Source organism: Chiloscyllium plagiosum, unplaced genomic scaffold (genome assembly GCF_037043375.1).
Source record: "Chiloscyllium plagiosum isolate Xiang-an unplaced genomic scaffold, Cpla_swu_hap1 HiC_scaffold_43, whole genome shotgun sequence".
Taxonomy (NCBI): Eukaryota; Metazoa; Chordata; class Chondrichthyes; order Orectolobiformes; family Hemiscylliidae; genus Chiloscyllium; species Chiloscyllium plagiosum.
In genome coordinates this window covers 4,822,312-4,835,305 of record NW_028270181.1, presented here as the reverse complement: position 1 = coordinate 4,835,305, position 12,994 = coordinate 4,822,312, and the positions used below count along the sequence as shown (strand labels likewise).

The 12,994-nt window shown below is 40.9% G+C and overlaps 1 protein-coding gene across 2 annotated transcripts in view; it reads right to left on the bottom strand.

Moving 5' to 3' along the window:
* sgpl1 (sphingosine-1-phosphate lyase 1) overlaps window positions 1-12,994 on the bottom strand; it is a 72,368-nt gene that overhangs the window by 17,109 nt on the left and 42,265 nt on the right. For both annotated transcript variants that reach the window (XM_043679167.2, XM_043679168.2), the window contains exons 7-11: window positions 12,251-12,339; window positions 8,645-8,753; window positions 3,526-3,624; window positions 2,443-2,589; window positions 1,632-1,870 (exon numbers count right to left, since the gene is read on the bottom strand). In XM_043679167.2, the coding sequence (XP_043535102.1) occupies window positions 1,632-1,870; window positions 2,443-2,589; window positions 3,526-3,624; window positions 8,645-8,753; window positions 12,251-12,339 (683 nt within the window). The remainder of the gene's footprint in view (window positions 1-1,631; window positions 1,871-2,442; window positions 2,590-3,525; window positions 3,625-8,644; window positions 8,754-12,250; window positions 12,340-12,994) is intronic.

The window sequence follows — 12,994 nt, the reverse complement described above, 5'->3', positions numbered from 1 at the left end:
GTAACTTCTCCAGCAACTTTCCCACCACAGACATCAGGCTCACTGGTCTGTAGTTACCCGGAATATCCCTACTACCCTTCTTGTACGGGGACAACATGAGCAACCCTCCAGTCCTCCAACACCTCACTTTGTTTAAGGATGTGACAAAGATATCTGTCAGATTCCCAGCTTTTTCCCCTCTCACCTCCCTCAGCAACCTGGGATAGACCCCATCCGGTACTGGGATTTGTCAACCTTAATGACCTCGAGCCTACCCAACACATTATCCCTACTTATGTCAACATGATCCAGAGTAATCAAACTTCTATCTCTAATCTCAACATTCATCATGTCCCTTTCCTCAGTGAACACTGATGCAAAGTAATCATTCAGAATCTCACCCATTCTCTCAGGTTCGACACACAGCCTTCCTTCATTATCCTTTAGTGGACCAATCCTTTCTCTAGTTACCCGCTTGCTTCTTACATAAGAATAAAAGGCTTTGGGCTTCTCCTTAATTCTGCTCGTTAAAGCGAGCTAAAAGCAAGATCTCTTAAACTCAAGGGAATAAAAATCCAAGCTGAAGCAAACAAGGGCCAATAATTTAACCCTCTCAACTTTGGTATCATTAATGTGGATCTGTGCTGCACTCCCTCCAAAGCCAATATTGGATGCTGCGCTCAGAAATGAACGTAATTACTCCTGAGAACAGGCTGCCCAACAAAAAGACAGCATCAGGAAGTCAGCAGTTGAGGAGAACGTGAATTATAACACAGATAGAGAAACCACACTGGAAGAAACCAACGTGGTCAGTGCGTGCAATGAATCGGAAGTCCACCCAATAGGCGATGATGATAATCATAACTGCTTAATTTGTAATTTGCTCACCGGCTTCTCTGTTAGTCACGAGCCTGAGTGACAAAAATGCGGGTTGCATAATTTCATGCTGACTTTCATTTAATTAGTGCAAGTCTTGCCAAAACAGCAATCCCAACCACAGTAAAGACAGGTCTGAGAGATCTGAATGAATATTGCAACGGCAGAGTTTAACCCCATTAATACTCTGTAAAAGATCCATTTTAAACTTGATGCATTCCACAATTAGAATTGCGTAATTTGTTCAGTCTGGTGATTGGCAATTGGAGAACTGAGAGGAAGTAGGATGCCAGCTGTTTTCATGGTGGGTGCTGAAAACATGGTCAAAACCTCTTCAGCTGTCTTTCATGAAGTCCACCATAGAACACAAAGGAAATGCTACTTCAACAATTATTATATCATTTCAGGCATTTATGCATTCTTATTTTAGCTGACCCTGTCAGCTCTCTCAAAGGATCCCATGGTGGTATTTTGTGGAAGATTAAAAAGGCTCTGTCCAATGTACTCACTGATGTTTATCCCTCACCCAACTCATCATCGCCAAAACAGATGGTCTAGATATTATATAGCACTGTTTGTGGGAGCTTGCTGCACACATATTGGCTCCACATCTCCTATATCACAAGAGTGACAATGCTTCAGATAGTATTTAACTGGGCTAGAAGGGACTTTAAGATGACCTGAGGTGATGCCAAATACACAAATGCAAGCCTTTCTTTCTCTCAATTGCTCATTACAATCTAGATTTTGAGGGACTCCACGTAAAATATACTCACTGTGCTTCAATGTATCGTGCAGTATCAATGATCTTCTTCGTGGCCTTAACGTAACCGTCCTCACCCATGTACATCATGGTGGCCCAGCAAGCAGCAATGATCCCCCCTGGTCTCGATCCAGCGATTGTGGGTGATGCATAGATTCCTCCCTGCCAGTCCGGGGCCACAAAGAATTGGTAGTGACGGTACTTCTTGTTGCTGTACAGAACAACTGAAGAACCTTTGGGAGCATAGCCGTACTGGGAGGAGGAAAACAGAGGGGAGGGAGTGGAAATTTATAGTTACAAAGTTTAGAGTGAGGAAGTAACTGGAAGGATTAAGAATTACTTGATCAATTCCATGAGCAGGTCGGCAGGTGGAGTTTCGTTTAAATCTGGTCAGATAACAAGGAGCTTGTGCGTAGATATTTAGTTGACATTTAGTGCACACCTCTCAGATAATCAACATGCAATGAAACTGCTCTGATGAAATCTGATTTTCCATCTTCCGCAATGTCTTTCAATCAAACCATTGAAAAGATCAAAGCTTACCTCTTCATCCCCACTTCTCCATATCATGCCACATTCCCACATGGTTCATTTCATTCACTTCTCCCTTTGCTTTAGGTTGGAGCAGACTGTTCACAATCTACTCAACCCCAAAATGATGCATCCAAGCCATTAGATCACAAAGGCTGCCTTTCACTAAGCTGCAATCAGCCACCCACAAAACTCTTCCATGAACCTCCGCTCACTTAAAACTTGCATTGGCTGTATGCCAATCCTCACTTACATTTAGTTCAGATGTAATTCACTCTTCACTGGTCACCTACCTTGTGTGTGTCAGCAGAGATGCTCGTCACTCCCTTAACACGAAAGTCAAAGGGTGGCAGTGAGTAACCAGCTTTCTCCATGAAGACAATAAGAAAGCCTCCCAGACAAGCATCTACATGTAAAGGGATATCGTAATCCACAGCAAGCTGAGAGAGGGAAAAAAAACCATTCATTCACTGGAAGTGATTGTGTAAATTCCAAAACATTTTAAACAAAGTAACCACAACTTTACATACATGTAGGAACAGAATTAGACAGCAACAAAAGTCACTCAGTCCATCATGCCTGTGCTGTTTCTTTCGCAGTCCTATTCCTCACAAACCTGTAAATTTTACCTTTTAAGGTGCATCTCCACTTTCCTTTGAAAGATTATCAAATTTCCTGCCACTGCCCTTTCAGCTAATGAAATCCTGACTGTAACAATTTAATTGGTTTTAAAAAAAAACTTAATGCCATCAGTTCTTTTGCCAACTATCTTAAATCTTCTGGTGACTGGCCCTCCTGCCAGTGGAAACAGTTTCTTATTCATCCTATCAAAAGCCTTCATGATCTATATAATGGCAGGGCTGGATTTGCAGCACACGACTCCAGTGAGATGTGACAAGTTTCCAATGTGCAGATCTTGTGCAATAATGAGGTCAGAAAGGTTCCTGGAGGAAATTCTTTTTAATTACCATAAACCTTTTTATCTCATTAATACCACAATGGCTACAATACTGATTCCCCACACACTGGAAATTAACAACTCCTTGAATCCAATTCTTCCTCATGGTTACTCTTTTAACATGAAAATTATATACAAATATTTTAACATAATGTTAATGATGATGAAAAGGCTTCTGAACTGGTGCATCTTTTAAACAATTATAAAATATAAGTGCCCTGCCTCAAGTATTTTTCCTTTAACTACTACGTTTTTAAAGTTAAACTGGACAAAAGACAGGAAAAATCAAGACTCGAGAGTGTTTCCCATCTTCCGTCTTCACCAAAAGGTTTTTAAACTTTGTCAAATAAATCTTCTAATTCCCATTGCAGTGACTCCAATTTGATATTGTTTTAAAAAAAATGGGCCAGGAAAATACCTTGGCAACTTCCTCCACTGGGTCCATGATACCATGGGGAAACTGTGGCACCGAACAGACCAACATGACTGTGTTCCTCGAAATGGCTTTCTTCATGGCCTGGAGACAGAGTTAAAGTCAATATAGCTTCAGAAACCTTGATGACTAATTTCCAACAACATAGATACAGGAAACATACAGAGGCTTTGGAGAGGTTGCAAAGAAGGTTTACCAGGATGCTGCCTGGACTGGAGGGCTTGCCTTATGAAGAAAGGTTGAATAAGCTCATACTTTTCTCTCTGGAGAGAAGGAGGAAGGGAGGAGACCTGATCGAGGTGTACAATATAAGGAAAGGAATAGATAGAATCAATAGCCAGAGACTTTTCCCCAGGGCAGGATTGACTGGTATGAGAAGTCATAGTTTGAAGATATTGGGGGGAAGATATAAAAGGAGACATCAGAGGTAGGTTCTTTACGCAGAGAGTTGTGAATGCATGGAACGCGTTGCCAGCTGTGGTGGTGGAAGCAGAGTCACTGGGGACATTTAAGCGACTGCTGGACATGCACATGGACAGCAGAGAGTCGAGGGGTGCGTAGGTTAAGTTACTATATTTTACATTAGGATTAAACATCTCAGCACAACATCGTGGGCCAAAGGGCTTGTTCTGTGTTGTACTTTTTTATGTTCTATAAATGGAGATACAATGGTGTGCTCGCAATGTAATTGGAACTAATGCTCTGCGGACACCAATTCAAATATCATAACAGATGATGACATTTAAATTGAATTAACAAATTTGAATTAAAAGCTCATCTCAGTAACTATGACCATGAAACTATCATCGATTGTCATAAAAAACTCATCTGATTCGCTACTGCCTTTTACTGAGAGAAATCTGACATTCTTATCTGGTCTGGACTACATGTGACTGCAGACCCAAGCAATATGATTCACTACGAACTGTCCTTGAATTGTGAAGTGTGCCACTCAGTTCACAGGCAGTTAGGAATAGGCAATAAATGCTGGCCTTACCAGTGACAACCACAACCAATTAAATAATAAAAAGTGAAAAATAATTTATAATTTGAAACACCTGCATTAGTAACCATAGGTTTCACTTGTTAAACCAACAACTTGCACTTATATTAGCAGCTACGACATGGTAAAAACATCTCTATGCCTTTGACAGGCTCAACATAACACAATCATAGAACAGAAAATAGAAAAATCAAAGAGGAAGGCTTTCTTTAAAAGATAATGAGACAGATTTTGGGAGGGAATTCCAGAATCCTAATACATCTTTCAACCATGGATTTAATAGGTGAAAGCAGGTTTCAAGATCATGTAAAGAAAAAGGGGATGTGAAGATAAGATTGGTAGTTTTCAAGAACAGTGAAGTGTGGGTTTGTTTTAGAACGGGGTGGTGTTAGGTAAAGTAAAGGGACAAGGACATTCCTTGATGAGAAAAACCCATTAACAACACTGGCTAGAATGGGGGCCAGCAGATGAAGCTGATTGTTCAGGAGTTTAGGTTGCATTTGAGGTGAGGGGTTCAAGGAGGCAGGGGATGCAACTTATGAGCACATCCAATTCACAGAGAGGATAAAGGTTAGACTAGAAAAAGATTCAAGTTCAAGGGTAGGAGTAGTGGAAACATGAGGAGGCTGACTGAAATAAAAATAAAGCGCTGGAGAAACTCAAAGACAGAAACAGAGTTAATGCCTTGAGTTCAACGGGCTCCTCTTCAGAAATGAAGGATTTGGAAAAAAATGGTTTGTTGTTGACAAAGAGGGAGGAAGAACAACTAGAACAAATGGTGAGAGCGCCCAACACTAAAGGCAAATGGAATGCTAATGGGTGTACAGGACAGCTGTAGAATAGATGTTAATGGTATGTGTAAATAGCAGAAAATAGGTCAGCTATACTGAGAGCAAATCCATGCAAACAAGACACTTGGAGGGGCTCAGTATGCATAGAAAAATAGAGTAAAGAGATGTCTCAATCAAAATGAATAGGAACTCCTCATTGCTTCTTTCACTTGTTATTACAGATTAACATAGGTGAAAAGCTTTTAAATGTTTGACAATGGACAGTATAACTTATCCTTTGAATAAAGCCATGGACTGTTTCAGTAGTGGGCTACATGGTTCAGCCAGACCTAATAGGGAATTGGCAGAACCAGACTGACAAAAACAAACTGACCACACAAAACTCCTGTAATTTATAGCTTCAGTTTATAAATATGGTGTGCCCAGTTTATAACTGGCACATCAATAGATGAAACTACAATTCAGAATGCAAATATGACCAATGTTTAATTAGCCAGGCAATTTGCATTCAATTGAAGCTTCCAGCCAGACTGCACTATAGGGTGTGGTACATTTGCCCTTCCTTATATTTCAGAAAAATGTTTTTCTTTATTCTTTCACAGGATGTGGGCATCATTGGCAATGTCAGCATTTGTTGCTCTTCGCTAACTGATCTTGCGAAAGTGATGGTGAGTTATTTTCATGATCAATATTACTGCTTCACCTCCCGAAGGAGAATGATCCATATTCATCCAAACTGGCAGCTCAACAACAATATTAGAATGCAATAGATTTAAAGTCAGTCACCCGGATCATACATTGCTTAAACAAATATATAAGCACATGTCATTTCAAAGCACAGCCTATTAATATTAACATTTAACATCGCTGACAAAAGGTTAAGTATTTTTAGAGCTCTTTTAGGTTTTGATCAGACAGTTAGAACAGGACCCACATAAAGAGCCCATATTGAACAATTGAGGCTATTTGTCCTTGGCTCATTGACCTGTCAGGGATCTGGACCGGAGTCAGGATACTCAGATATTTAAATAAAAAGTCTATGATTCTAGAATTATAGATTTTTTGAGTCATAGAGGTGTACAGCACTGAAACAGACCCTTCAGTCCAACTCATCCACCATCTAGTCCCATTTGCCAGCACTTGGTCTATAATCCACTAAAACCTTTCTATTCATATACCCATCCAGATGCCTTTTAAATGTTCTAATTGTACCAGCCTCCACCACTTCCTCTGGCAGCTCATTCCATACACATACCACCCTCTGTGTGAAAAAGAGACCCCTTAGGTCCCTTTTATATCTTTCCCCTCTCACCCTAAACTTCTAGTTCTGTCTTCCCCACCCCAGAGAAAAGACCTTGTCTATTCACCCTATCCATGCCACTTCATGATTTTATAAACCTCTCTTAGGTTGCTCCTCAGCTCCAGGGAAAACAGCCTCAGCCTATAGCTCAAGTCAGCGTCTCCCTATAGCTCAAGTCCTCCAACTCTGGCAACATCCTTGTAAATCTTTTCTGAACCCTTCTAAGTCTCATAAGTTCCTTCCTATAGGAAGGAAATCAGAATTGTATGCAATATTTCAAAAGTGGCCTAATTATTGTCCTGTACAGCCGCAACATGACCTCCCAACTCCTTTATTCAATGCTTTAACTGATAAAGGAAAGCATATCATTCTACACTATTCTATCTACCTGTGTCTCTACTTTCAAGGAGCTATGAACCTACACTTCAAGGTCTTTGTTCAGCAACACTCCCCAGGACCTTACTATTATGTGATTTGTCTTGCCAAAATGCAGCACCTCACATTTATCTAAATTAAACTCCATCTGCCACTCCTCAGTACTTTCTAAAGAGAAAATACAGAGTTTCATTTTCCAAATAACAGATAAAGTTGTTACCCAACTATACAAGGACAAGAAAGATGGACCCCTGCATCTTTTGATGGTTCTGTAATATAACAGTCACCGGATATTCCCAGGTTTTGACTGTGTGAGGAATGCCTGTAAAAACTGACTACTTCTTCATTTCTGAAAGGTCAGACTGCTTATGGTTAGCATCCTTGATATACCCATTAGTGCTGATGATACCTTTTCGCCATCACGTTAAGGAAGGCCTAAATTGTGACCCCAGATCCTGATAATCCAGGGAAAAAAAACACTCCAGGCAACCCAACTCTATTTATACTTGTATTTCCGACTTGTTCTTCCAGTTTTAGAGTTTTAGCATTTACTGTTCCCTCCCCCTCCAAGGTATCAAGCCTTTGTTGGGATACAACGCTACAGGTAACTGGCCACCCTAACATACCTGGTACAAATGGCACGTGGGTCTCTTTGACTATTTAACTGCTAAATGAAGCACAAAATCCTTTCCTTTACTCAACATACACATGTAGCTACTTCTGTCAGGGGTTACTTATTACTGATAGGAAGTGAAAACAGCAAATAGGACTGTGGACACAGCACCCACTGAATCACAAGATTTAAACTGTCTCACTAATTCAGCTGAGATACAATCTTGAAACACAAAGCCTCAACATAAATAGTGCAGCAGTCTCATTTTTGAAAAAATAGGAACCACAAATAAAGCCGGAAATTAATTACAGGTGTTCCCGCTCCCCTCTGCCCCCCTCTGATACGTTCCAAAACGCACAGGTTCAGTGGTTAGCACTGGCTCACAGCATCAGGGACCCGGGTTCGATTCCCGCCTCAGGCGACTGTCTGTGTGGAGTTTTCATATTCTCTCCGTTGTCTGCGTGGGTTTCCTCCGAGTGCTCTGGTTGCATTAGTCAGGGGTAAATATGGTGTAGGGGAATGGGTCTGGGTGGGTTACTCTTCGGAGGGTCGGTGTCAACTTGTTGGGCCAAAGGGCCTATTTCCACACTATACGGAATCTAATCTAAAAAAAAGACCTACCAGGGTTGTTCCAAAATCGCTGATAGTAGCATTTAAATGGGAAACGTAACTCCCCAACAGCCCCCTGGAATTACTTCTGGAATGTTCCATGTAATATTTTCGGGCCGCACTAAACTACAGATAATTGAAACCGCGGAAACTGAATCAGAGGGTATGGGGGTTCTACTGTATCTCCATTGTTCCTACTGCTTTAGTACAAGACATTTATCATTGATATTTCTGTGCTAGAAAAAGGGTACAGAGGAACTAGACCAGGAAGCCAGGTGGTAAACATTGATTTTTCATGAGATTTTCCATTTTGTCTATCCACATCCATTATTTGCATAAGCAATACAATCAAAAATCTAACATTCAAGAGTAACGTGTCCATAAAAAATTAGGTAAACATCTCAGGCACCTACCTTCACGTCTACTTGCATTGTGGTTTTGTCAAGTTCTACATGTACTATTTTCATCCCAAAATACTGAGCAGCCTTGTCAAAAGCAGCATGAGCACTTTTGGGAGCGACACTGGGAAAGAAAAAGACACAGGATTCAATGCTGGTATTGACTGTTTCAGGCAATGAGCTGAGTGATGTAGTCCATATCTTACGACTAATACCAACGTTAATGGCAAACTGCCTGTAGTGTCCAGAAATGTGCAGGTTTGGTGGGTTAGCAATGGTAAATTATAGGGATAGAGTTGGGGGCTGAGTCTAGGGTGGGATGCTCTTTGGAGGATCATGCACACTCAATGGGCTAAATGGCATCTTTCTGCAATGTCAAGACATACACAACTATGAGCCAAGTCTGGAAATGGGATTAGAATAGTTACGTGGCTATTTTTGATTGGCACAGACTCAAACTGGCTGAAGGGCCTTTTTCTGTGCTGCAGATCTCTATGACACCTAAGGAGACCAAAGTGCATAAAGCCAATATTTTACTGCGGATGTAAAAACATTCAATATTTATAATACTTTCACTGTGACCGAGTTCCACATCAACTGCATTGCTCGATGTTATTCTTCTTAAACAGGGGGTGATGAAAGTATGGCGAAGACTTGTGGTGGCCCAGTGACTACAGGCTGTAACTACATTGTGATGGTTGATGTAAAAATAATGAATGGTAAATGTTGCCATTAAACGTTATAGTGGGACATACAGCCAAGAATCATTTAGACATGAAGCATCTTTTGATAAAGCATGGATACACTGCAAACCCAGAAAGGAATCATGTTACCAAATGCAACAGCTCTATAACTAGCACCTTCTTAAATCGCTCACTGTTTCAGCACAGAAGCTTACTACAGTTTTCAAGTATTGGGACAGTGATCAGCCCCATTTGCCAGCTTCTCTAACTAGATCAGTTTTCAGACATGTCAGCCAGAAGTAAGGCTGATAAATCTGGTGTCTTCCAATGACCTTAATTGAGCCTTAATTTGTAGCTTGATTCCAAAACAATGCAATGATGGAACTTTCTCAGGCAAACTTGCAAAATGCAGATTGACACAAGTCAGTACAAACGCTCTGCTTGTATAAAAGACTTACATTTACATGGCACTGGTCACAGCCTGAGGACATCTCATAATGAAAGAAAAGGAACTCTGCGCTAAGCAAGATCCACAAAACAGTGATGAGATTATGACCAACTGATTGCTTTTATTAAGTAACGGTGGCTGAGGGAAGAATCTGGCCTCAAGACACTAGGGAGTACTGTCCTGTTCTTCTCGAAAGACTGCTGTAAGATCTTTGACAACCCCTTGAAAGGTCAGATGGGACTGGAGTTTAACTGGAAGAAAACATCATCCAAAATGGGGGCATTCCTGTTTCAGCACAGATTTTATATTGCAGGGTTCTAGAGCTGGTCTGGAACCTACAATCCTTAGAGTCAGTGGCAAGGCCTCTACCTTCTCAGCTGCTAATGCTGTTTATTCAGTCATTTCACAGATCTCAGGAAATCTCAAAGCATCTCCACAGCCAACAAGTTATTCTTTCTAACTACAAACGCTGTCCTTACATCAGACAAACACAGTAGCTGATTTATGCACAGTAAGATCGCACAAAGATCACTGATTCAGAAGACGAGTCAGTAAACACTGCTGTTCTTTGACAATGAATGTTCTGCATCCTCAAGAGACCTAGCACCTCAGTCTGGTTTGGAAGACAGCAAAGCAAACAGATCAGCACTCCCTCGCCACTGTGTTGAAGGTCAGCCCAAAATCCACCCAAGTTGTTGCTGTTCTCAATTAGCAGAAAGGTTTCCTGCATAAAGCATTTCAAAGCAATTCATCAAATAAGAAGCATTTAATGCCTTTCTGAGACATGATCAAAGGCTGCACACACTATGCAAGTTTGTTTATAACTCTTCCTTTACAAATTTCCAAACTTTTCACAGACGACGAAATGAAGTTTCCTTTTAAGCTCTGAGGTAATATGGCTTGGAAGCAACGCATTTGTCAGCCTTTGGGTTACTACATTATAATATGAGACAGGAAGAGTGCTGCAGGAACTCTCAGTATCGCAGTCATGTCCACCAAGACCTTACGAGGAGTAAGAACTTTAATCCTTCTCACCAAAAGCCAAATCACAATTTTACAAAAAGCCAGTGACCTTTCCAACATAAACACACTTCAAACATTTCTATTAATTTTACACACTGAGGGGCACTGGCAGATGACAGAACCTATTAACAATAGAGAGACCAGCAACCTAAAGGAAAGGTTTGCTAAACACTTTCACATTAAGATGGTGCTTCCTCTAAGAGCCACAGCCTCTGTTCCTAGACGAGGATCAGTAGACAATATGAGACACAAGATGTCCCTGGGTCAGCTACATATGGTGCTGCTAACAGTTAAAGAACAGCGAACATAGTGATCCCACACAAAACTGAGTCTGTGAATGTACTGCAGGTTAAGGGCACAAGTTCCACAAGAATTAAGCTTTCAAATGCAGCCCGACTTGATTATAAAGTCAAACAGTTCAGAGTGTGTTTGTCATTCCCACCCACTCATAAGACACACACAATCCCTGCCTTCATTTACAGTTGGCAAGGATGATTCAGATGGCACACATTCTTAAATATCTGTAAATATATTTTGTTTTGAGCAACGTGAGTCTAATGAGAAATTTTTAATCCAACAACACATGGCAGGGGTGTTCATATTACGCATTTTCACAGACCACCATTCTATCACTGTCATATTGTGACAACACATTTTGGGTTGTGATACAGGTGTCAGCTTTCATCAATATTTGCAGTCCTTGGGTGTAGGTACACCTATAGCTGCTTGTTGGGAGAGTACTCCACGATGCTGGTCGAGCATGAAAAAACAGCCATATAACTCCAACTCAAGATAGTGTGTAGCTTGCAGGGGAACGTGCAAGTGTGGTGTTCCCATACACCTGTTACCCTTGTCCTTCCAAATGATAGAGAAAGTAGGTGTACAATGTGCAAAGAAGCTTTGGTGACTATAGTGCATCTTGTAGCTGGTCCAGACAGTGCAGCAGAGTGGAGGCTATATATGGTGGAGATGATGAATAGGGCGTCAACCAAGTGGGACACTTTGTCCTGAATGTATCAAGCTTCTCGAGTGTTGTTGGAAATGCATTTATTAAGGCACAAAGTCAGTATTGCATCACATTCCTACTTATGCCTTGCAGATAGTGAACAGACTTTGGGTGTAGGGAAGTAAGTCATTCACAAGAAGTGAAGGGTTGGAAAAGGTTTATAGAGACAATTCTTGAGCTTAGAACCCAGGATGACAAAAGCATAGCTGCCAATGGTGCTACAAACAAAATCATGAGATGTTCAGTGGCATCATTGCAGAGACAGCATTGTCAGATTGGAAATTTAGATGTTGAGCCTCCAATAAATCTAAAGTATTTAACAGGTTGGAGAAGCTTTGAAATCATTCACTATTTAGAACTGAAGCAACAGTACAAATCAAATATTCAAAAATCCATTTGTACTGAATGGAAAATAACCCCACACCCTTTTCAATGAATACAAATATTTCGTAGTTACTTACATTTCAGGATATTTCACTCCTCGCTCAGATCCAAGGTCTCTGTAAGCTTTGCAAGCCATAAGGATGCTTTCAGTCCCACCAGATGTCACCTGTGAAAGCAAGGATAGTTTAGATTTCCGACCTTTACATTTTCCTATCCTGAGACATCTTTCATTACCTAGAAACCTTTCACCACGCTACACAAGCCAGCACTTATTCCCCTATGATGCAAGTTCTTTGGCAGACTGAGCTGCATTGATATGTGATGAATAACAAGACCTTGGAATCATGCAGCCTAAAAGGAAGCCAGTCAATCCAATGTGCTTGTGCTGGCACAAAGAGCTATTCAATTCACTCCACTCTGTTGCTATTTACAATGCATTCTCAAGCATGAGCAAGGCCTCAGTGTGGTAGCATATCATCACTTGTGATATTGTGGATTGTGGATTCAAATCTCACTTGAGCCCATAATGCAGGCAGACACTTCAGTGCAGTACTGAGGGAATGCTGCACTGACTGATAATCTTCTGAACAAAACAGTAAACTGTGGTTCCATCTATCTTCTCAGATGAGAGCAAAGATCCCAAGCACTATATCTTAAAGAAAGAGATTGTAGTTTAGAGTCGTGAATGTTAAATACTTTGTCATTCAATGAACCGATTTATTACACTCCAGTTCATTATGGACTCAACCTTGTTCAAAGTTCCTTCAGTTCCCACCGATTTTCCTCTTTTCTGTTTCTTCAGGCTGCCCTGGTTTGTAGCC